Source organism: Antennarius striatus, chromosome 17, assembly GCF_040054535.1.
Source record: "Antennarius striatus isolate MH-2024 chromosome 17, ASM4005453v1, whole genome shotgun sequence".
Classification (NCBI taxonomy): Eukaryota; Metazoa; Chordata; class Actinopteri; order Lophiiformes; family Antennariidae; genus Antennarius; species Antennarius striatus.
In genome coordinates, this window is record NC_090792.1 from 20,600,765 (window position 1) to 20,624,549 (window position 23,785).

The following is a 23,785-nucleotide window of genomic DNA, read 5'->3' on the forward strand; positions in this document are numbered from 1 at the left end:
GTTCCACCGGGCGCTGCTACCCGACATCAGTCCCGCCGCCTCGGACGTCATCAGCGGAGCGACCCGCTGCTCTCCTGCTGCAGGTGAGACCCGCGTTCAACGGATGAGAGAACACACCGGCGCACGTTGCCGACGTTACCGTCATCATTCAGGACCGGTAGTGTTTTACTTCCGTTATGTGTTGTTGTTGTTGTTGTTGTTGACATCGGTGGTTTGTGCAGATTCGTTGAATCCGCTTTGCTAAGAAGTCCTCCAGTGCTCAAGGACTCGTTCTTACACACACACACACACACACACACACACACACACACACACACACACACACACGTGTGGTCTATTCCTGGAGCTTCATAACGGAGAGCTGACATTCCTACCGTAGAGGGGGGGTCGGGGGGGGGCTTGCTCTATAATATACAAACAGTAAAACAGATTAATGATCTTTAATGAGTTTAAAAATAAGTAAAAACTTTTATCAAAATTATTTCACATCCAAGTAAAGTTTTTATTCACCTAATTATATGATAATAATGTGATTATTTAATTGTTTGCATCTAAATTCTGATGAATCAGATTTTACCTGAAAATAAAATCCATGAATACTTGTGTTTAATCCACTATGTTATTCACCATTGTGTCACCAGCATGTTTTTTAATCTTGATCTGAATGTATTTGGTAACCCTGACCCGGTCCAGCTCGAATGAACATGTCTGTCCCACCAGAAGGTTGTGGGTTTGAATCTTTGAACGCTCAGGACTCACCTGTGATGCTTCTGCTTGTCTATAGCTTGTTATCAGCATCCGATATTTCACTGCAAAGCATTTGGAGAGTAATTATCTTTTAAATTGACCTAAATAATCTTTTTTTTTCAGTTTAAGGGATGACTTGTGTCTCTCTTTCTGACTGGACATGAACTAGATGGTTTAAATCTGTTCTTTTGTGTCAAAACCACAACTTTGTTGCATTCAAACTCAGTTTTCTTCCTTTTACTGTCACTAATTTTGCTGCATATGAGCAGGAGATTTCACAAAGTGTTCATCTCCGTCTTTCGCGCTCCTTTCTTCTGTTGCTTTTACATTTTCCATGCAGAAATAGTTTCCAGATCAAGCTCATTAACGCTCACCTGACATGACGCCCGTCTGTGGGATCGCGCCCTAACGCCTGACGTGACCTTTGCGTTGTGTGTTGGTGGAAACACAGATTGCCGCTCCCTGCTGCTATTGTCATCTATCATTCCTGTAAATGATCCGTGTGACGAGTTGAGCAACACCAACACCCAAAGTTTGTTCTCCCTGCAGCACAAAGATTAGCGATTGAATGCCTGTGGTGAGAATTACAAGGCCGACAGGAGGGAAAGTTGTTGTCAAACCTGAAGAAGAGAAGGAACGGATCGGCCTGCAAAGTGAATCTAAAGCCGCGGTTGTGTCACTTCTTTATCTGTATTACATCAGGCAAAGTTTCAGCGGGTGATTTTACAATTTAATGACTTTTATTGATTTGAAAGCGTTTGTTTTTGTAATGCTCATTTCGGCCACTAGAGGCAGAAGAGTGCCTCAAGCAACTGTAGCGCCAGAAGTGGTCCCAGTTTCTTCCTGGTGAGCTTTAATTTCTCCCTGCAGTGCCAGGGGGGTGTGGGGTGGCAGGTGGGGGAAGTGACGGGGGGGGTCGGGTCAGCAATCCGGTGACAGTCACATCCTGCAGTGACTAACCTTGGCACCACAATGTGGGGACTTTTCTCTGCTTGTTGGCATCTTGTGTTGTTGTTGTTTTTTATCTGGAGACACGTCCTTATCGTCATGGCGACAGATTGATCTTCTGGATCTCGCCGTGGATCCGTGTTTCCTGCTCTGAACTTTTGCAAAACAAAAATAAAGCGTAGGTCATGTGACTCACCTGCTGCTAATCAGCTGCTAGTGCTGAAGCGTGACTGGACCACGGTGCCCCCCCCTCTCCACACGGCCTTCCAACAGGTGTGAAGGGTTTCACCTTTAAAAGGCATCTGAAGCTATTGTTGTAGCCTCGTGACCCCCCCCCCCCGGTCCTTTTTCCACCGCCGTGTTTCGACCCTCCGTCCTTCTACCAGCTTCAACCCAATCACATGACCATCAGAGATCACATGACCATCTCAGGTCACATGACCATCTGAGATCACATGACCAAGTCTCTCTGTGCTCACCGATTCAAACCAAACCTGGTTGCAGATTTGACCACAGCATGAGTGATGACCTCATGATGACCTCATGATGACCTCACTGAGGACCTTCTCAACTCTTTTTTTTTTAATTTGAACCCACACGGCGATCATCATGTTGAATTAGAGGAGGGAGGGGTTTCAGGAGACACCACACAGCAACTGACCCCGGGTGACCTTTGCGCCGCCGTGTCGATGCGACCTCACGCTATGTCCCCGTTTTATTTTGGCCCTGCTCACCTGTCCGTTCCCCTCACCTGTCAGTCACCTTAGGACTTTTCACGCCAGAGGCGTCCAAATGTCTCCTGTTTGAACCGTAACGTATTCACGTTTGTGTCACGTTTGTGTCACCTTTGTGTCACGTTTGTGTCACGTTTGTGTCACGTTTGTGTCACGTTTGTGTCACGTTTGTGTCATGTTTGCGTCACGTTGGCTCCACGCCGCTGACCATCTCTCTTCCCATCATTCCCAGTGTTCCCATGCTGCCCGGCGGCCGCTGGTGAGACAGGATGTCTTCAGATTTCTGCTCCAGGGAGGAGCTGGTGGACAGGGGCTCCATGCCCCTGGACATCGACAACATCCACATGCTGCTGCAGGGTCGGTACCAGCCCACCACACACACACACACACACACACACACACATACACACACACACACACTGGAGCTGGTTTCAGTGTGTTGGGGTTCATCTTTCCTTGAAGCTAAACTGAGTAGCGGCTAATTGTTCCGCTGAGCCGAGTCTGAGGTCACGTCCCTATAAAAAGGGAAGGCCTCATGTCTGGATTTCAGTGTTTTCCTCCGGTTGCCGCGGCAACCTGAACAGGATTAAGCCCCGGCGTTGTGCGACGGCTCCGTCTCAGTTTGCTGCCGGCAACATCCGTTTTGATTTGTCACTTTTTTTGAGGTCACGCTGGTTTGATCTGAAACTGAAACGGCTGGCGGAGTCGTGAGTCACAGTGTAAAGACTCGTGGGGGGGGAATGATGGTCGTGTTTATCACAGAAAAAGGACCTGTCAGTCCTTCAAAATAAGAGTCTTGCATCCGTATTCAACTCAAACGTTGTGCCTTGTCGTCTGTTTTTTACCACCGACTCGTCTGTTGGTGTTTTGTCGTCTGTTTGTTCTGTCGTTTCTTTACGTTTCTCGGTGCTCTCCTCAGTTCTCGTCTCTTCCTCTCGGGGTTCTCTGCTGAACTATTTATAACACACAACGTCGTACGTTTCCTCTTTGGAACTCTGTTTTCCTCCTGTGGGGTTCCGTCTGGTGCAAAGCGCCAGTTAGGATGGAGGGGGCCGACGAATCGATGTTTGTCGTCGGATGCATTTATTATCCATTTATTATTCAGCACCAGGGTTTAAAATAAACCAACACAACGTGAATAAAGTCTGTATTTAGAATGTGATTCACTCCAATTAGATGTGTTCTCAATCAGTCAAGAAGGATCGAACATGTGATGTCCTTCAAACGCATGATCCCATAATCCATCATCATCATCATCATCACCATCATCATCATCATCCTCTAAAGTTCAACCGTGACGATTCAAGCAACAAAATAACGCCTAAAATGGAACAGAACCAAACGGAACACATGTGAGGCGTTGAGAAGAAGAAGAGGAGAAGATCATCCTGATCTAATCCTGTTTGCTCCAGTCATAAAACACAAACGAATGGATTTTCAAATTAAATCAAATGATTAAATTCCTAGTTTATCAATTGAGAAACTAGGACTGAACAGACGCTTTGCTCATGGGCGGGAGGTGCACCAATGGCTGGAGGGTTTCTATACCATACAGTAGTCCAAACTGGACTTGAACCGCCATCCAGTTCCCAAACCGGGTCCCTCTCTAGCTGCCCCCCCAACAGGAAGTCCTCCAGAAGCCTGAACCGTCTGGCTCCTGGCTCGATCAGCTCGATCAGGTCCTGTTGGGGCAGGTTTCAGAAGAGGAGGTGCGCCGCTGATTATCGACGTTCCTTCAGGCTGGATTTCCAGCCGGTGGGACTCGTCCTACCCTGGAAACTGTTTTCCGCCCGCTGCTCCTTCCTGTCGTCTCTTGGGAACGTGGATCTGGAGCGTTCAGAGCATAAATCCATGCCTTCTGTAGATTAGATCTTTGTTTTTCTAAGGGTTTCTGAGCAGCTTCCTGTGCTGAGTCAGCATGGCCGATCCCATCTCAGGTGAGTTCGGTCGTCTTCCCTCTGCTGACGTGACGTTTACAACAAATAGAACGGAATGGAATCCATTTCTTGATCTGACAGGAATACAATGCTTCCCAGCAGGACATGACCAGTTTCTGATTGGCTGGCTCTACGGTACTTTGTAAAGGTGCTGTTGTCGTTGAGCAAAACCTACAAATGCTAACCTAAAACATACCTGATTAGCACCATCAGACTCCTCAGGCGCTCCAGAATAAAAGCCATAATAGTAACTTCTACAGAACTCTCTGGTTCCGTCATTCTTTGGACCTTCCAGCAGGATCCCTTCTCCTGCACACCTCTGAAAGGTGTCGATATGGAGTCAAACCCAGAGGCCTGCCTTCTCTTTGTCCAGAGTCTTTATAATCAGACCAGTGAGTCATCATGGAGACTCCGTAACGTTAAATTAGTCCAGCGAGCTGAAGCCAGAGCCGACCTGCTGCTAAACGCATTAAGACAGAAAATAGCTGGACCTTCAGTCCTTCAGACCGTCCCGTAGGACTAGTAGTCCGATCCAGACGGAGGTGTGACACGGACCAGAGGAGACCGCTGGCCGATGGCAGGAGGTCGGACTCCAGGGGAACTGAACCATTGATCTAGACCATGAAGTTGTTTGGTTGTAACATCGATGAGGATCATCCTCCTCATCATCAGGCGGTAGAAGGGGCGGAGTTAAACGGGTTCGGGGCGATGGAGGTTGAGGACTGGATCGTGTGTGAGAGTCTTCACTCCGTCTCTGACCTCCATGACTTCCTGGAACCGTACGATGGTGAGTGTCCACCGAGTCTCCCATCGATTCCTGAGCCTGTTGCAGGCTAATCAATACGTTAGCATGTTGCTTTATCAATACTTTGCACCTCATTAGTGTGCCCCCCCCACCCGTACCTCCCCCCCCAGGGCCACGCTCTTGCTCTGGAAATTCTATTCATGGTGGTCTAAAGGTTCTCCTGAGCTGAACCTATTTCAAGCCCACAATTATCCGACCCCTTCCGCCCAGGGTCTAGGGGGGGTCACCCCCCCACTCTGGTCCCTGCAGGTCGGCTTTATGTAGAATTTATTTCTGTAACTTTCATTATGGCATTAAAGTTTTCTTCCTGCTGCAGTCGTTCCACCTGAAGGTTCTCCAGATACAGATAAACTGTCAATAAACTATCAATAAACAATCAATGACATGGTTTAAAGACTCAGATATCAATTAATGAAATCCCCTGAAGAGACGTTTGTTCTGAATGAAGTAATGTTTTGCCCCCCCCCCACCCTCCGTTCTGCAGTGGAACAGGAACAGATCCAGAAGAAGACCTTCACCAACTGGGTCAACGCTCAGCTGGCAAAGGTGAGAAACGCTTTTATTGTGAAAGGGAATCGCTAGCATGACTCAGCAGAGGGGGTCAGTGAATGTTAGGATGGGGGGGGGGCCATAAATATAGCATGGAGGGGCAGGGTTCACCACAGACAGACAGCGACAGACGGCCACCGGCCCCGCCCCCCCCAGCCACCAAGGGTTACATAAAGTAGTTCCTGTGCGATGCGGAGTCAAGCAGCGGCGTTCGATGTTAACCCCCGTCCTGATCGGCTACCAATAATTGATTTCTGATCAGATGCTCCTTGTTGTGATATAATGATCATTATTCAGACCTGATTGACCCAAAACCAGAATCTCAGCTTCTGAGAAACAGTGGCCTGTTGTCTGTGGAGCAGATGAACGCTGAATCGATTGGTTCTGGTTGGATGTCACAAGCCAGCCCTGAGCCGCGGTTTAAAGACTAATTTTAAAACTTTTTGGTTCTTATTTTGTTTTTGATTTGAGTACGAAACATTTTGAGGAACGTCCTCCCAAAAAGGGTTCCCGGTCTCTTTAGGAGAGTTCATTTATTTAGCTTCTTCTTTTCTTTTTTGTTTCATTTTTACATTTTAAAATTCAACACAAATACCACCACGACACAGTAGAACCCCCCCACCCCACCCCAACTGCCCTACCCTGAGTATACACTCGCATAGAACAACCCTGAATGGATTTAGCGTTTTAGCCACATGCTAACTGTCTGCTAGCAGCTCTAATTTTCACGTTAACCTGCTGAACCTGAACGTCCTTCTGATGTTTGTTCCTCTGTGACCTTGAATGACCTTCACTCCGTCCTGGGGCAGCGCCGGCCATCGTGCCGGGTCCTGGATCTGTTCACTGACTTCCGTGACGGCTCCAAACTGCTGGACCTGCTGGAGGTGATGAGCGGCCAGCGCATCGTGAGTCCCATCGCCGTCTGACACCCCCCCCCCCCAGACTGATCAACCGATCGATCGATCGACTGACCAACTGACTCTGGTTGTGTTTTGCAGGGTCGGGAACGCGGCCGGGGAATGTTTCAGCACAGGAGCAACATCGAGAAAGCCCTGAGCTTCCTGAAGAAGAAGTCGGTGAGCGGTGCTCCCAGTGGAGGCGTGATGTCATCAGCTGGTCACGGCGTGATGTCATCAGCTGGTCACGGCGTGATGTCACCAGCTGGTCACGGCGTGATGTCATCGGTAACCAGGAAATAATGAAGAGATGTTTTGCTGTTTCTCTTCAGATCAAACTTGTCAACATCAACATTCCTGACATCATTGATGGGAAGCCCTCCATCATCCTGGGGCTCATATGGACCATCATCCTGCAGTATCACGTCAGTACAGCGCCCCCTGTTGTCACGTCAGAGTGTTTACCCTTCGCTCTTGTTGTTTTGATCAAAGTGAAGTAGAATCTAAAGAAAAACCTGGAGATACGTGTTGAATCTGTTCCGTGACTGAACGGATTCAACACGCGGTAAAGAACGAGATCTCCTGTAGGTTCTGTAGGTTCTCCTGTAGGTTCTCCTGTAGGTTCTCCTGTAGGTTCTCCTGTAGGTTCTGTAGGTTGTCCTGTAGCTTCTCCTGTAGGTTCTCCTGTAGGTTCTCCTGTAGGTTCTGTAGGTTCTCCTGTAGGTTCTCCTGTAGGTTCTCCTGTAGGTTCTCCTGTAGGTTCTGTAGGTTCTACAATAGATTCTGTAGGTTCTCCTGTAGGTTCTCCTGTAGGTTCTGTAGGTTCTCCTGTAGATTTTCCTGTAGGCTCTGTAGGTTCCGCCTGTAGGTTCTGTAGGTTCTACTGTAGGTCCTGTAGGTTCTCCTGTAGGTCCTGTAGGTTCTCCTGTAGGTTCTCCTGTACTTCCTGTGACTCTAACCGTCCCTCAGATCGAGGAGCTGGCCAGCGGTCTGTCCTTCAGCTCCCGTCAGTCGTCCATGGAGTCGTTGACCAGTCTGGACACTCGCTCCTCCCTGTCCAGCCGCTCCGCCGGCAGTAGCCCCGTCCCCCCCAGGGGGTCGCCGCTGCACAAACAGTTCAGGGTCTCTGCCAAGAAGGCTCTGCTGCTGTGGGTCCGGGAGCAGTGTCACAGGTGAGGGCCCCCCCAGCAGAACCTCAGGAGTTGCTCCAGCACTGGACGTTAATGTTCCATCCCCCCGGTCCTGCCAGAGCCGGCTGCACGCTGAACGTGAAGGACTTCCAGAGCAGCTGGAGGAGCGGCGTGGTCTTCCTGGCCCTGCTGTCCGCCCTGCGGCCCGACCTGGTGGACCTGAGCAGAGCCAGAACCAGGAGCAACCTTCACAACCTGGAGGAGGCCTTCAGCATCGCCGAGAGGGAGCTGAGGATCCCCCGGCTGCTGGAGCCCCACGGTGAGCAGCCGGCAGCTGATTGGCCCACACACACGGGCACTTCCTGGTTCCCCCTGATGACTGAGCGTCATTGTAAAACAAAAGTCACACACACACACACACACACACACACACACACACACACACACACACACGAACACACACACACACACACACACCTCTGCATATTCCTGCAGGGAGGTGTCACATGTGTGGATGTTGTGCAACCGTGGTGTTTTTAGCAGATGCTATGCTATCAGCTAGTCTCCCCACACACACACACACACACACACACACACTGCAGAAACCTCTTCAGAGTTGCTGCTGGTGCAGGTTTGACCCCTGACCCTCGTCTTCCTCGTTCTTCTGTCGTTCTTTTGTTTCTTTCTCACGCTCTCCTAACGCGGTTCATCTGATGCGGGGAGCGTTTTAGCGCCGCGGCCGGGCCGTCCCCCCCCAGGGCCAGTGGAGTGACGCTCTAACAGTCTGCTGACTCACCCGTGTAAACGCCCCGCCCGCCGGCGGGTTGGCAGCCCTTCATCAGCAGAACCTTTCCTTCAGGACGGCGGCGTCACACCTTCAGTGCGCTTCACGCGGCGCCGCTTCAGGATGTCTGAGCTTCAGCCTGCTGCCTTCTGACTCACCATGGAGCCTTCTGACCCCCCTGCAGATGTGGATGTCCGGGACCCGGACGAGAAGTCCATCATGACCTACGTGGCCCAGTTCCTGCAGTACTCCAGAGACCTGCCCCCCCCGGAGGAGGACGCACCGGTAGGTGTCGCTCTGTCGTTCTGAGATGTTTGTTTAGACGTCACCGTCCTGCACCTGGATCGATCACTATTGATCACTATTGATCACTATTGATTAGGAGGGTTCTGCTCGCTCCTTCTTGCTTATTGTGAATTTTCTGTTCTTTGTTTCCACCCCCTCACCCCCCAGGAACAATACCTGACCGTTCCTAAAAGTCCGTCCCCCGTCCACCTGCCTGTCCACTACACTCCTGCTGTTTCTGCCTCCCCCCTGAGACAGGTACACCCCTGTTCTAACCCGGTTCTGTTCTAACCCGGTTCTGTTCTAACCCGGTTCAGTTCTAACCCGGTTCTGTTCTAACCCGGTTCTGTTCTAACCCGGTTCTGTTCTAACCCGGTTCAGTTCTAACCCGGTTCTGTTCAAACCCGGTTCTTTTCTAACCCGGTTCTGTCCTAACCTTGTTCTGTTCTAACCCGGTTCTGTTCAAACCCGGTTCTGTTCTAACCCGGTTCAGTTCTAACCCGGTTCTGTTCTAACCCGGTTCTTTTCTAACCCGGTTCTGTTCTAACCCGGTTCTTTTCTAACCCGGTTCTGTCCTAACCTTGTTCTGTTCTAACCCGGTTCTGTTCAAACCCGGTTCTGTTCTAACCCGGTTCTGGCTAACCCTAACCCTAACCCGTCTAACACCTCCAGCGAACCCGTCTAACGCCTGCAGCGAACCCGTCTAACGCCTGCAGCGAACCCGTCTAACGCCTGCAGCGAACCCGTCTAACGCCTGCGGTGCACAGACGTCTGCTTGTTGTTGCAGCGTCTCAGATGAAGCCGGTCTGCTGAGCCACAGACTAGCTGGTGGTTAAAGGCAGGAACGATCATGCAGAAAGAAACGGGTTCTCCTTGTTCGGTCTGGGACTGGATCCAACGCCACGCCAAGGGCGTGTCCCGACCTCCGGTCCAATGCAGGACACCTTCACGCCTCTGCCGCCTCTGGATTAGGGTTAAAGTTAGGGATTAGGGATCGGGTTAGGATTAGGGTTAGGGTTTAGGGATTGGGTCGTTGCAGTTCTGGTTTAAAGATGATAGAAGATGAAATAATGGGTGTCTTTTATTACGTTATTGACTTCAACAGGTCGTTTGTCGTACATAACAGGAGCAACAGGAGTCACGTGATCGCTAACGCTGCCACGCCCTGATTGTTCTGATTTATTAGTTGCTATTTATATCAGCAAAGGCTCAAACATTTAATTTCATGACATTGGGCGGTGAATAAAACCTCAGGACTCAAACCTGATTATTTAGCATGCTAGCTCTTTCGTTAGCCCTCGTTGTAATCAGTAATAATTTGTTATTGAGGCTTGTGCTGGGACACGCCCACCTGTACAGGTGAATAAACAGGTAAACATGCAGCGTTTGTGTGTTTGGACGTCAGAGAGGACAGAACGAGCTCCCCGTCGGCGTCCTGGTGTCCAGATGTCAGTGAGCAGATTGAGTGTAGGTTCCACACCACGGAGCTTGGCTCAACGCTCTCACTAATCCCCTCGTTATCCACATCGACAAGAAAAATCCACAGGACTGCTTGTAAAAGGTTAAACAGTTTACTTAAGCAAAACTAAAAAAAAGTAATACAGAAAAATATCGAAACTGTGCATTAAGCATCCATCATATCCAAAACATTAACCAGGAGGTAGAGAGTTAGCGAGGTAAAGAGAGAGAGGTCGAAAAACCGTGTGGCTCCACTCTCACCTGGACTGTGAATGAGTGACCTCACAGGAGCCTCAACCAAAGTCATTAAAGGTGCACGGCCACTTAAAACACCAAACTTCTATATGCTCCCATCCAGTACAAATATTACATGAATGACATTTTATCCATTTTAAACCCTCCAAATACATTTTTAATGATTAATTACAGTATCATTCAAATGAACTGAAAGTACCTGTAAATAGGCCTTTTACTTCCTCCCAAATCAATTAACTTATATTACTATGAATTTTAACTAATTTTAAATTATTTATTAACCTTTTTTAACCAAGAATCAAAGAACTGCATTTAGGCTCCTACATTGAGGATTACATGATCTGGATAACTCAAACTCAACTTAACAGCTGTTTTGTTTCCAGGCGACCCCGGATCAAAAGCTGAAGGAGGTGACGTGTTGGTTGGTTCAGGCGCACGGCGAGCTGCTGGAGGGGTGGGACTCCACCGCCGGGGAGAGCTACTGCGAGAGATACCACGTACGTGTGTGTGTGTGTGTGTGTGTGTGTGTGTGTGTTTCATACTAAAGACCTGGTTTTCATCCTGCAGGTGTTCCACACCTTCTTGGTTTCCTTTAACGAGCAGCGCCGTCCCATCATGCCTCTGCTGACGGCGATGAGACGAAACCCTAAACTGACGGAGGAGCAGCGAGCGCTCCGACAGGCGTGGGACGTCCTCGCCGAAAAGGTGCGGTCCGGTCCGACCCGTCGCTCAGACCGGGTCACACGTGTAGAACGTCACACGTACACCTGTGTGTCGTTGGCGTACAGACGCTGTATTCACCTACATTTACGCTTCATGTTCGTCTCTCAGCTGCGTGAATATAAAATCCAGTTGGACGTGAGTCTCCCGCCCCCCCTGGACTCGGTGGCCCGCTGGCTGCTGAAAGCCGAGGGCGTTCTGGCTGATGAGGACGGCGACCCGACGGACCACCGCAGAGCCGCCGACAGAAGCAGGGAGAAACGGGAGCTGCTGAAGGTGAATAGTTCCCTGGCCCCTGGAAGCCCCAGGACAGGAAGTAACGGTGACGCCGTTCCAGGATGTGAGGATTGGACCTGGAGCTTTAACGTCTGATACCATGCAGAACTTTTAACACTTAGAATTATATCCAGAGGTCAGAGTTTGTCTGTTTTTCAAGGTAGAATATCTAAACCAATATGGCAGAAATTCTGGTTGTGCTAAAACAACATGAAAACATGGGATTTATACAAATATAATTTGAAGATTTGATTCAAAAATTGTTTTCCCCTTTTTTTGCGTGACGGGGTGGGGATGTGACGGAGAAAATCCACCAAAAATATTATAAAGACAAAAATCAAAACGCATCATTGTTTGAATTTCTCTTTGTCAAACTCATGAATGATGTCACTTCCTGTTAGTGGTGCTATTTTGACCAAAAAACAAGATTATTTAATATAATTAACACATTTACTTTTAAGAGGAAAGAATTTGTAACCATAAGAACAATAAATGTGTGATTTATTTGATATTTTTGATATATTTTAAGTTTTATGTGACATAAATGACAAAAATGCTCAGAAGAGGTGACAAAATGATTAGTTTAACACAAAAAGATAAAAATGTGCAAATTGTATATTGATTATTTAACTGTATTTGACTTCATGCTAACAAGTGAACTTGAATCAGTGTTTTCAGACGCTGAAAACATCACTGACGGCTTCATGATGTCTCCTGTTCCTCTTTGAATGTTGGGAGCTATCTGACGCCATCTGTGCAAACCCAAAGTGATTTATTTACTTTGAGTTCAGAAATGTCCCTCTGAACGCTGCTGCAGGTCTGTGTGGAGGAGATGCCGCAGCACCTGAAGACCTTCCAGTCCTTCCAGAACATGGACGAGTTCGGGAACGTCATGGTTCCAGCCGATAAGATGGATGAGCTGAAGAGGAGGTGAGGGTTTTGGTTTGTTGACGTCCTTTTAGGACTTGTTCCCATGACAACCTGTCTCTGTGGCCGTCCCGTCCAGGTTCACCGGCGTCAGGGTGTCGGCTAAATACCACGACATTAAGCTGGAGTACCGGGAGCTCCGCCACACACTGCTGGATCTGTTGGGGCGGATCAGGACCAAGCTCCGGATCTGGAAGAGGCCGTGCGTGTCCCCGGAGGCCGTCAGGGTGTTGCTGCAGGAGTGGCAGGTGAGTGTTTCTGTCCAGGTTTAGGACGAAAAACTGTTCAGGAGTGCAAAAGACAGAAGAAAGCTGTGGTGGGTTTGTTCTGTCGGGGTTAGGGCGAGCTGGTTTTTGATTGGCCGTTGCTCTGCTGCCCCTCTCTGGACAAACCTGACGCTCACAGAAGGTTTCCCCTTCAGGAGCTGGTCGTCACCCAGGAGATCCCGTCTCTGATGGACGCCACCCTCCAGAAGCTGAAGCTGGTTTCTGAGAAGTATTCAAGCAAATCTGCTCTGGGTAAGCATTTGTGTTGAAGGGAGGGGTTTGACCGGCCCCTCCCTGCTGATTGGACCGTCTGTCTCAGGGGTCGGCAGCCTGTGGCCCCGGGGGCGCAGACAGCCCTCTCATGCCGATGCTGGGGCTCCGTGTGGCTTGGGAAGTGTATTTTAGTTGAGTTAGGTAGTTTTTTTTTTATAGAAGTTGGAATATTATTATAGTCTTAAAAGTGAAAATAAAATTATATTTTACTATTTTTATTATTTTTCGTGGCTCAAACAACATGTCACTCTCGCTAAAAGCCGGCAGCAGCAGAACCATTAACCAGGTCAAATAAACATTTATGCGGACATTTTTCAAATATTTATTTTTCATTATTCAGACTAATATTGCTTTTTTTTAAAATAAATTTTTAAAATTCAGATCAAGGCTCCGCTACGCGCTCCCAGAGGCTGACAGTGTTTTTGTTTGATTAATGGATCGTTTAAGTTCACCTTTTAAATTCATTTCAAAGAGACTTTCAACGAGGCGTGTTTTTATTATTATTATTAATATTAATTTAAGAGTTAAAAAGTTAAAAATGTGTTTATTACTTCAATAAAATTTCATTTTCTCTGTAGAACTTCATTGACTTCATGAACAACACTTTACAGTTGTTTATTTAGAGTGTGATGGCAAAAAACGATAATATACAAGAATAAACAATATAAAACAATAAAGGACAATATTTAAGGTGGTATCTTTGGTTTTGACGTCAGAAAGTATTTACGTCTCCGTGTTTTCTTTTCCGTGGAATCCGGATCCAAACGGCTTGATGAGTTTTAAAAGTTCAGACCCTGATCTCTTTGTCTGACGGGCGTCTGACGGGCGTCTTGACGGGCGTCTGATGGGCGTCTGATGGGCGTCTTGACGGGCGTCTGATGGGCGTCTGACGGGCGTCTGACGGGCGTCTGACGGGCGTCTTGACGGGCGTCTGATGGGCGTCTGACGGGCGTCTGACGGGTGTCTGACGGGCGTCTGACGGGCGTCTGACGGGCGTCTGACAGGCGTCTTGACGGGCGTCTGACGGGCGTCTGACGGGCGTCTTGACGGGCGTCTGACGGGCGTCTTGACGGGCGTCTGATGGGCGTCTGATGGGCGTCTGACGGCGTCTAACAGGTGTCTGACGGGCGTCTGACGGGCGTCTGACGGGCGTCTCCTCCTCAGCCTCAGACTACCACCACGTCAGCCAGCAGGTGAAGCAGCTGGAGGAGGAAACGGTGTCGGTGGTTAAAGAGGTGAACGCGGCCAAGAGCAACATGGGACGTGTCCTGTCGGCCTGGGACACCTACAGCGACTGCCTGAGCTCCCTGCAGGCCTGGCTGGAGCAGGGCTCCGTGAGACACGCCGTCAGCCACGCCTCAGAGGTCTGACATCATCACCAGGACATCCAATCACGGTTCAATATGTGGTCGACCTGCATTAAACCCCGTCCTCCTCCCTCACTTTTTTGTCCAGGTGAGCTCTGCGTCTGTGGCGGAGTGGGCTTCCCGCCACGCCCACCTCAACGAGGTGGGAAACGTCCTGATGGAGTCCACGGACCCTCATACCAGCAGGAGTCTGGGGGAGGAGCTGCGTCGGCTCAACATGCAGTGGGCCGACTTCTTCAAGAAGAACACATTCGTAAGTCAGAACCAGAGGAACTTCTGCTGGAGGATCAGGTCCAGGTTCTGCTGGTCAAACTGGAACATGACGTGTAGAACTACTAACCTTTCATTGGTCTTTCTGCTAAAAATCAAGTTTCATAATCTTCTACTTCTGTCTGATTCTCGTCATCTACCTTATATTTATCTTTATATCTGTTTTTTTCCCCAGGATGGCGTGGCGGCACCCCCCGGCGACATCCAGGCCACACCCCAGGATGTCCAGGCGCTGATCAGAGAAGCCACTCTCATTTTTAAGGAGCCTCTGGAGGCCCTAGCAGGGCCCCTACGCACCTACAGGAAAAGGATTCAGGTGGGCAGGTCATCAGACCGTTTTCCTGTGATGCATCTCCAAAGTTGACGACTCGCTTTCTTCTCAGTTCCTCATGAGAAGAATCAAAGACGTGGACCTGGAGGCCCTGCACCCCTCCCCAGAATGCCCAGCGGATCAGCTACAGAGGCTGAAGCTGGCTATACCAGAAGTACGACCGGTTTCACACCCAATAATCACTGGTGGATGTCGTTTGTGTGCTGTATCTGAGTCTAACTATGACTCTGGTCCATGTCCTCCATGTCCTTCAGGTGATGCAGACTCTCCTGGAGGCGGAGCAGGTGTGTGCGGAGCTGCAGCACAGTATGTCGGGTCTGGACAGTCGCCTGGCGGAACTCCTGCACTGGGAGACTGAGGCCAGAGATCTCTACCAGCTATTAAGAGCTGCAGAGAGACATCACCAGGCCCAAGACCCTCGAGCCAGGGTAAGACCATCATAGGAGGTTTCAGCTGAGGATAATCTGGTAACTTAAGTGGTTATAAACTGTTAATGTCTGATGCCGATGCCATTTATTTCCCTAGGTCCTGATATCCCGTGGGTTACAGCTAGAGGGTCAGGTGGTGATGGAGGAGCAGGACCTGCAGGTGATGGTGATGACAAGTCAGAAGAACTCGCCCATCCAGTACCTCCACGCCTCCGCCATGCAGGGCCGAGTGAGAGCCGCTGTCACCCAATCACAGGTCAGTGGTCTATCTAGAACTTCATTGGAAAAACCAGTGAACGTAGTTAGATCTGGACCCGAGTCCACAGGAAATGACAAATGTCTTGTTTTATGATTGCAACTCCAGGAAGCTGTAGGTATGCTGAGCAGCCTGGGGGCCAGAAGAGACAGAAGCAGAAGCCCCCCAGATGCCCCTCCTCCACCAAAGGTCTTTATACAGGCTGAAGAAAAGCCTCAAGAGCTGATGGAGTCAGATGTTGGGCACCCAACTCGGAGTCCAAAGACAGTGTTGGTTTCAAGTCCAACTCATGAAACCTTTGTGCCAAAGATAGTGTTGCAGGAGTACAGAGAAGAACCAATAACTTCTCCTCCAATGACGTACAGCTATGCAGAAGCTGTGATGCACCCCAGGACAAAGTCCCCACCAGAAGTTCAGGTTCAGGCTCTACCAGAGATCACTGCTCAGTGTACCCATGAACCAGCACTGATGCAGGTGCATCAACAGCAAGAACTGCTCAAGACAGATATGGAAACAGTACTGCAAGAGCAAGAGCTGAAGGAACAGAAACAAGATGTACCACCAGTACAACCAAAGCAACATCTGGAGCAGAAACAACAGGTGCAGGATCAGCAGCAGCCAGAGTTGCAAGAATACACTGTTCAAACGCGTATCACAACTCAAATGAAGGTTGAGCCACAAGAAAGTCAGGCCGCACTGCACCACAAGCAGACTATACCATGGCCTGAACAACCCGCTGTAAGGAAACCAGTGAGCTCCCAGAAGCTTCAAAGCAGGAAAGCCCAGGCCTTGAAGAACCGGCCCTGGCTTCAGAAACCTGCAACGGGAGAGCGTAAAGACTCAACTGCGGATCCAGAACAGGATTCTACTCGAACTAGACAGGCAGAGCCCCAGTCAGACAAGGAAACAGTGAGTTCAGTTCCAACTGCAAGAGCACAGCTAGATGCAAAAGCAGAGGTAACTGAGCGGCCAGAACAACAGAGAAAAACGCAAGCAAAGCGCCTTAAACACAGAGAGCAACAGCAGCAAACGCAACAGGTGCAGCAACTGGGAAAAGATCGACAAGAAGAGCAAAAACATCCACCACAGATGCCTCCTGTAAGACCGGCAGAACAAGAGCTGGATTTCATGGCTAGATCCCAGCCCGTAATTATGGCCCAGCCTTGCTGTCAAACAAAAGCTGAAAAGATTTCACAGTCCAAAACAACTGGTGACTCTGAATCTCAGACAGAAGTCTTTGTGCAAGTGCAGTCCACAAGTGTTGCCGACATTCAGCAACCACAGAAGGTCATATCCCAAACCAGAATGAGCCACGATCGGCCACAAACACAAATTCTTCAGCAGTCCCTTGGTCCCTCAAATACAGCTGTGACCCAACTACGGGTTCAGACTCAGGCCCAAACATGTGTCCCAGATGCCCCTCAGTCACCTGTACAGTCACAGGGTTTGGCACACGGTACAACTGTTGCTCAAGTGCATACGTGGGCTCAAGTTGGACCGTTGTCCACTATGCAGGGGCCAAAGCAGGGCCACATTCAGCCTTTCGTGCCACCTCACGTTCAAGTTCGTAGTCATGTGGAGTCATGGGCCCCTGTTAGGCCACCAACCCCTAAGTCACAAATACGATCCCAAGTAGATGGTCAGATGATATCCCAGCCTCAGCCAGTGGTCCAGCCTCAACCCCATGGTCAACCCTTGGTTCAGGCTCAACCCCATGGTCAGCCAATGGTTCAGGTTCAACCCCATGGTCAGCCAATGGTCCAGTCTCAAACCCATGGTCAACCAATGGTCCAGCCTCAACCCCATGGTCAGCCAATGGTCCAGTCTCAAACCCAAGCTGAGTCTATATTCCAGGTTCAAACCCATCCAGACTTAAAGGTCCAGCCTCAAGCCCATTTTCAGTTTACAGGTCAGCCTGTGGGTTCAAAGGTTCAAATCCATCCTCAGCCAAGTCACAACCAACCTTTGACCCAAACACAGGTCCAGCCTCAAAGTCATCCTCAGCATCCTGCACATACTCAGCCAGTGGTGCAGCACCCAGGGCCCGTTTCCCTGGGCCAAAGAGGCACTTGGACTCAAGTTAGACCCACTGCCTCGATGCCCATCCCACATCCACACATGCAACCTCCATATTACCCTCAAGGGGGCTCACAGGGTCAATCCCCATCCCAGCAGTGGATCCCGAGACAAGAATCACCGGACCAAAGCATTACTCAGAGGCATCAAAGTCCCCAACGATTCCCTCAGCCAGTAGGTCAGTCCGCACAGTCTCAGGCTCATCAAAATTTTCAGGCTCCACAAACGTGGCCCCAGTCTGGGTCCCAATTTGGACTTCAGATAGGGCAGCCTGGTTTTTGTTACATGGGGCCATCATACCCTGAGTCTCAGATGCAGCCACAAACACAAACCCAACCCTGGGCTCAAATGCAACCACAAATGAGACCCCCGACTTCCACACAGCAGCAACCTTTGATGAGACCTTTTGATGGTAGGCATCTCCAGATACGCCAAACCCAAGTTCAGCAACAGACTTGGGTACAGGAATCACCTCAACCTGCGCCCCAGTTTCATGCCCAGCATCATCCCGTGCCTCAGCCTCAGCAATACCCACAGGTTCAGTATCACCATGTGCCTCAGTTCCAAACTGAAATGCATCCCCAGCTGCAACAACCACATCAAACCCAACCTCCACGTCCTTCACAGCCCCAGCTCCAGCCTCGCCTTCAGGCTCAGTTCCAGTCACATGTTCAGACACTGTCATCGGTACAAGTGAAGACTCAGACCATTAGCCAACAGGCTCACTTCAGTCCTCAGGTCCAACAGCCAACAGGTGAATCAGCCCCACACCCCCCATCTGCAGCCCAGTTAGCACAACAACCACAGTTTAATTTGCAAAGTCGATCTATGGGTCAAGGACCAACCCAACCCAAGGCTACATCAGTACAACAACCTGTTCTGGAGCCCCAGGTGCTACAACAGCCCACGGCTCAATTACCCTTAAACACCAGATTACCGTTACAAACAAAACCACAGGCGCAAATATCGCTTGATGCTCAACCACCCGTCCAAATCAAGGATCAGTCACTAGACCAATCCAAAGTCCAGTCAAACCTCAACAAACCCCAGGCACAACTTTCACCGGAGGTCCAATTGCAGACAGTACCTAAGGCCCAGATAGTACTGCCATCAGCAAAGGTTGAAACAACAAGTCCAGCTAAGGGTCAGTTAGCAACCCAATCCAAGGTCCAATCAACCTTCATCAAATCTCAGGCACAACTTTTGCCGCAAGCCCAAACCCAAGCTCAGTCACCCGCAGTGGCCAAAGCCCAGATAGCACCACCACCAGCTGAAACTGAAACACCACCTGAAGCCAAGGTTCAGGCGCCAAGCAAAGCCAAGGTCCAATCACTACCACAATCCAAACCTCACACACATGCACTCCCACAGATTAATGTCCAGACTCAGTCACTACCGCCATTGAAAGCCCAAACGACACCAAGATCAAAGGCTCAGTCACCGACGCAGGTCAGACCTCAGGAGGAACCACATCCACCGTCAGATCCTCAACGTCAGTCGCCGCCACCCTCCCAACCCGTTGTCCTCTCACCGGTACCACCGCACTCGGTCGCCAAGTCGCCAGATCTGTGCAGCACCCCTCCGGCCCTGGCAGAGACACCCCCTCAGGCCTACACCGAGGCTTACACCGAGGCACAGGCGTTGGCCAGAAATGGCTTTGAGGAGGCAAAGTTCTGTTTGCAGGAGCACATCCAGGAAACCATCAAGGTTTTTGAAGACAAGCGTGTATCAGCTGAACAAGCATCAGTGAAAAAGGTAAAACCCCAATGCCGTTGGTCACCTTTGGTTTAGCATTCCTCTCATGGGGTAACCCGTTAGCTTCCTGTCCCTTCAGGAGACTCTGAGGACTCTGGACACAGAGCTGCTGGAGGAGTTCCTGAGGGCAGCCAAAGGCATGGAGGCCTTTTGTACACCGTCCCAGCTCCGGGACATGGAGGTCTACACCCAGTCTGTGAGGAGGCAGTGGGAGGTACGACACATCGCACTCAGGGTCCTGATTGCTTCAGTCCTGGTTCCTGTTAGGAGAAGAGTTCCGATCCGTTTGATTCATCTGTGATTCTAAACCATAAATATCCTAAAACTGATTTCTACATGTATGAAATACAGTTCTAGATACTAATGGCGCTAAAATGTTTGTTAACTGGTAATGCATATTGCAAGTGTTGTAACCTATCATGTTATGCTTATGTGTGTAAATGTATTTTTTTGAATGTATTTTATTCCCCAGGCTTTGAAAGCTGAGATCTCAGACTTTTTGCAGCAATTACGTTTTGAAGTAATGAGAAAAGACTTTAACTCAGCTGCCCTGCAGTGTGAGATGCTCCTCAGGTCCCAGTTAGAAACCCAAGCTCAGGTAGCTAACGCTAAGCTAAGCTCTCAGCAGGTGTGCTTTGGTTGAAGGGTTCAATCTCTAATCTTTGTCCTCCTGTTCTTCCTTTACGCTGCCAAGGATTCTGTCAGGGGGACTTGGTAACTGTGATTTAAGTGTTTTCGGGATGCTTGTCATGCTCTCCGTACTAAACCTGGAATGACATTCTGTAATATTGCAGTCCTGTAAAGATACTACACTTCCTGTTTACTGTCTGTTTTCGTTGTGTCATCGTTCACCAGTCTTGCCTCTCGGCTAATGGCGGCTTCGCCGAGGCGGGGCGCCACCTAGAGGCGCTGAAAGAGCTCAGCGACACGCTGAGTCCTGAGGACGCCCACCGCCTGGCCCAGACGCAGCTGAGGGAATGTGAGAACCGGCTGGCAGCCCTCCAGCGCCAGATCAGCGGAGACCAGGAGTCCCCTATCCCAGAGTCCAGGTGATCCAAAAGTCCTACATTGAACTGGATACAGGTGACCCTCGGCTATAATCGAGAATAACGTAACTCCAAACGACGTTAGCCGAGGTTTAGCTGGACTGTCCTTTTCTGCATTGAGGATCACAGGACCTCACACCATTGGCAGATTTCATTTCTAGTCTTATAAATAGTCTTATTCATATAAAAAGCGGACTATAGTTTCAATTTCTAAGTCTTGGAATGTGTTCAAAAGAATATTTTTGGAGCATAAAGTACTTTTAACCTCAGGAGCCAGATGCTCCGGTGGCTGTTTGAAGACTCAAGTTGTCTTCTGGAGAATTTAATTCAATAAAAAGAGAATTTTTTCCTAATTTCTGCCAAACAGAATTCCAGTTGCCTTCAGTGAGAATCTGACATCACCAAAAGAAACTACGAGACCGAGTGAAGAACCTCAGGTGTCATCTGAGGTAAAGAGGGGCTTTAAACCAAATATCCATACTAACAGTTCCTTGATCAATTGTTTTAGCTGATATAAAATGCTCTTCTGCTCCAGGTGGTGCTGAAGACAGTTGTTGTGGAAAGAGAGGTTGAAAAGCCAGCCTGTATGGAGGAGGACGTCCCCAAGACGGAGGCTTTAGAGAGGTTCTCTCATAGTTTACAACCAGGTTCTTTACATGTTCTTTACAGCTGTTTAACCGCTGGTCTTGGTTTGGTTTGAAGATATGAGAGCTGTAAGAAGACTCTGGTGGCCCAACTGGCTAAAAACCAACAGAGCATCAAGGACATTCCTTCAGATTCGGTGTCTCTCAAAGGTCTTCACACCAGACTCCAGGAAATCCAGGTAGGATCCAGGAAACGGATCCAAGGATGATTCTGTGTTCAAACCAACATGGTTCTAACCTCCAAATGCTTCTCCTCCAGTTCTTGAGGCAGGAAACCGAATCCCTGTGGTCCGAGTATTCAAGCTACTTCTCCCAGTGTGCCCAGCTGAGTGGGAATGCTGGCCTGGAGCAGGAGAAGCTGGAGCTGCAGGAGCAGTGGCGCCACCAGCAGTCCAGCCTCCAGAGGCGGGGCAGCTCGCTGGGCGCCGCCCTCAGGCAGATCGACTCCACCGAGAACCACATGGTGGACTTCAGCGAGCGCCTGGACCGCTACCTGAGGCAGCCCAAACACATCATGGGCTTCACGCTGGCCAGCACCAACATCCTGAAGGACATCAAGGTCTGCTGCTTCTTCCCATTTCATTACGTCATCAATTGTTAAGAACAGGACGGAACAAACAAGCGTTTCCCAAAGTTTAAGTCAATCCAATGGACTTTAAGAAAGTTTTTTGAAGGCATTTCTCTTCTCATCCAAGTGGCTTCTTCAGTTCTAGTGGTAGTTGGTCTTGTCCAATTTCAATGTTCCCCTTTGACACCCCCTGGCACCCCCATCAACCGTTGTTGGGGAGCCAGACGGGTCTCCACAATGGTCGTTGGAATGTGAATACCACTGATCTCACGGGGTTAATAAACTGGGACAAGACCAGACACCGCCAGAACTGGAGAAGCCTCTTGGACGAGAGGAGTCCAGTGGATTGACTTAAACAGCTTTGGAGAACCAGGACCTGGAGACCTGAGAGCCTACCTAGACAAACTAGCGTTTCTGAAAACTCTTTTGCGGTAGGACCTGGACGACAGCATCCAGAGTGAGCTGGACCAGGTGTCCCGTCTGGACCCCGACTCCAGCGATCTGGACCCCAGAGACTGCTTCCCTCTGTCCCGCGAGGTTGAGTCTCACAGATCCAGCCTGGATCAGCTCCGGCAGCAGGTCCGGAAGAGCGAGGCGGCCGCCCGTGCCCTGGACCGCTTCCTCATGTCACTGCGCACCGTGGATGAAGACATCTCCGGAGTCCAGAACACCCCTACTGGTGACGCTCAGGTCCTCCAGGAATGTCGTACCAAGCTGGTTCTGATCAGGCAGGGCATCGGCAGCCTGAAAGAGAAAGCCCCCCAGCTGGATGTGCTCCTGCAGGGGGCGCGGCTGACCGTCACCAGGGACGGCGTCCCGGCGTCCTGCCTGGACATGGTGGGCGTCCTCCTGAGGAGGATGGAGGAGGCTGAGGGGGGGCTGGCCCGGCAGCAGAAGGTGGTCCAGAAGGAGACCGAGAACCGATCCCTGGGCCTCAGGAGGAGGACGCTGCTGGGGGAGCTGAGGAGGCTGCAGGACGCCGTCCAATCCCAGGGCCTGAAGGAGCCCACCATCCCAGCCGTGCAGCACAGGTGGAGTAAAGAGTCACCAGACCACACACACACACACACACACACACACGCACACGCACACACACACACCTGACCTGGGCGTGGTTCCACCACCTGTCCCTGAACTAGTCGTAGAATAAAAGACCTCGTTCTCTGTCCAGGCTTCGCTCCCTGTCCGATTTGGAGGCTCAGCTGCAGACGCAGCTCACGGAGCTCCAGAACCTCCGAGAGCTCCAGAACAAACAGGGTGGAGGAGAAACCCTCTGCGAAGAGCTGGAGACTCAGTGGAAGGAGACCCAGAGAGCCTTCTCTGACAGGTATGCTGACAGTTCTTCATAGTTGCATGGAGAACATAACCACCTCAGATCCCTCATGTTGTGTTCTTCTCCGTCGAGCAGGAAGAAGCGCTGCAGCGTCCTTCTGGAGCTGCTGAAGACGTTCCAGAGCTGCCGCGGTCCGCTGAGCAGCACCCTGCAGAGAGCAGAGAGCACCGTCAGCGAGCAGGCCTCCTACATGGGCAAGGAGAACCTGCAGAGAAGCATGATGAAGGTCAGCCCACACATCTCCACATGATGACGGCCATGTATTGGTCAGAAGAGCTTCAGAACGTTGTCAGATCCATCTCCATTTCTTGGCTCCACAGGTCGGTGACATCAAAGAGGAGCTGACGGGTCTGAAGGAGGGCATCGAGGAGATGAGGGGCGTTTCCCGACAGCTGCAGACCCAACTGAAGACGTTCCCTGACTGCAGCGAGGTTCTGTTCGATGCCGAGGCCGACGCCCTGATGGACACCTGGCTGGACGTAAGACGTTGTGATTTCAGAGGAAGTGTTTTACCTTTGGAACCCCGTTTGAACCCCGATGTGTTTGTAGGTCACAGAGAAGACAGATGCCTACATGGATAACCTACAGGTGGCGCTGGAGCTCTGGGAGAAGCAGCTGGTGCTGGGGGTGGAGGTGGACGGCTGGGCGGGGGCCAAACTGGCCCTGTTTGCTGAGAGCCATCCGTTCCACAACGAGCAGCAAGTGGCTGACATGAAGGTAT

General features: G+C 50.2%; 1 protein-coding gene across 1 annotated transcript in view; it reads left to right on the plus strand.

Moving 5' to 3' along the window:
* Nucleotides 1-23,785, plus strand: part of syne2b (spectrin repeat containing, nuclear envelope 2b) — a 100,628-nt gene continuing 76,843 nt past the window's right edge. The window contains exons 1-35 of the mRNA XM_068339581.1: nucleotides 1-83; nucleotides 2,662-2,786; nucleotides 5,656-5,717; nucleotides 6,530-6,625; nucleotides 6,719-6,796; nucleotides 6,949-7,041; nucleotides 7,586-7,788; nucleotides 7,866-8,065; nucleotides 8,715-8,815; nucleotides 8,984-9,073; nucleotides 10,912-11,025; nucleotides 11,096-11,233; nucleotides 11,360-11,524; nucleotides 12,342-12,454; nucleotides 12,531-12,699; nucleotides 12,873-12,969; nucleotides 14,155-14,354; nucleotides 14,446-14,610; nucleotides 14,803-14,943; nucleotides 15,011-15,112; nucleotides 15,213-15,386; nucleotides 15,484-15,642; nucleotides 15,751-19,473; nucleotides 19,553-19,687; nucleotides 19,946-20,071; nucleotides 20,329-20,522; nucleotides 20,887-20,968; nucleotides 21,055-21,143; nucleotides 21,222-21,342; nucleotides 21,423-21,722; nucleotides 22,167-22,762; nucleotides 22,903-23,058; nucleotides 23,140-23,290; nucleotides 23,385-23,543; nucleotides 23,614-23,781. Of these exons, the coding sequence (XP_068195682.1) occupies nucleotides 2,699-2,786; nucleotides 5,656-5,717; nucleotides 6,530-6,625; nucleotides 6,719-6,796; nucleotides 6,949-7,041; nucleotides 7,586-7,788; nucleotides 7,866-8,065; nucleotides 8,715-8,815; nucleotides 8,984-9,073; nucleotides 10,912-11,025; nucleotides 11,096-11,233; nucleotides 11,360-11,524; nucleotides 12,342-12,454; nucleotides 12,531-12,699; nucleotides 12,873-12,969; nucleotides 14,155-14,354; nucleotides 14,446-14,610; nucleotides 14,803-14,943; nucleotides 15,011-15,112; nucleotides 15,213-15,386; nucleotides 15,484-15,642; nucleotides 15,751-19,473; nucleotides 19,553-19,687; nucleotides 19,946-20,071; nucleotides 20,329-20,522; nucleotides 20,887-20,968; nucleotides 21,055-21,143; nucleotides 21,222-21,342; nucleotides 21,423-21,722; nucleotides 22,167-22,762; nucleotides 22,903-23,058; nucleotides 23,140-23,290; nucleotides 23,385-23,543; nucleotides 23,614-23,781 (8,748 nt within the window). The 5' untranslated portion in view covers nucleotides 1-83; nucleotides 2,662-2,698. The remainder of the gene's footprint in view (nucleotides 84-2,661; nucleotides 2,787-5,655; nucleotides 5,718-6,529; nucleotides 6,626-6,718; nucleotides 6,797-6,948; nucleotides 7,042-7,585; nucleotides 7,789-7,865; nucleotides 8,066-8,714; nucleotides 8,816-8,983; nucleotides 9,074-10,911; nucleotides 11,026-11,095; nucleotides 11,234-11,359; nucleotides 11,525-12,341; nucleotides 12,455-12,530; nucleotides 12,700-12,872; nucleotides 12,970-14,154; nucleotides 14,355-14,445; nucleotides 14,611-14,802; nucleotides 14,944-15,010; nucleotides 15,113-15,212; nucleotides 15,387-15,483; nucleotides 15,643-15,750; nucleotides 19,474-19,552; nucleotides 19,688-19,945; nucleotides 20,072-20,328; nucleotides 20,523-20,886; nucleotides 20,969-21,054; nucleotides 21,144-21,221; nucleotides 21,343-21,422; nucleotides 21,723-22,166; nucleotides 22,763-22,902; nucleotides 23,059-23,139; nucleotides 23,291-23,384; nucleotides 23,544-23,613; nucleotides 23,782-23,785) is intronic.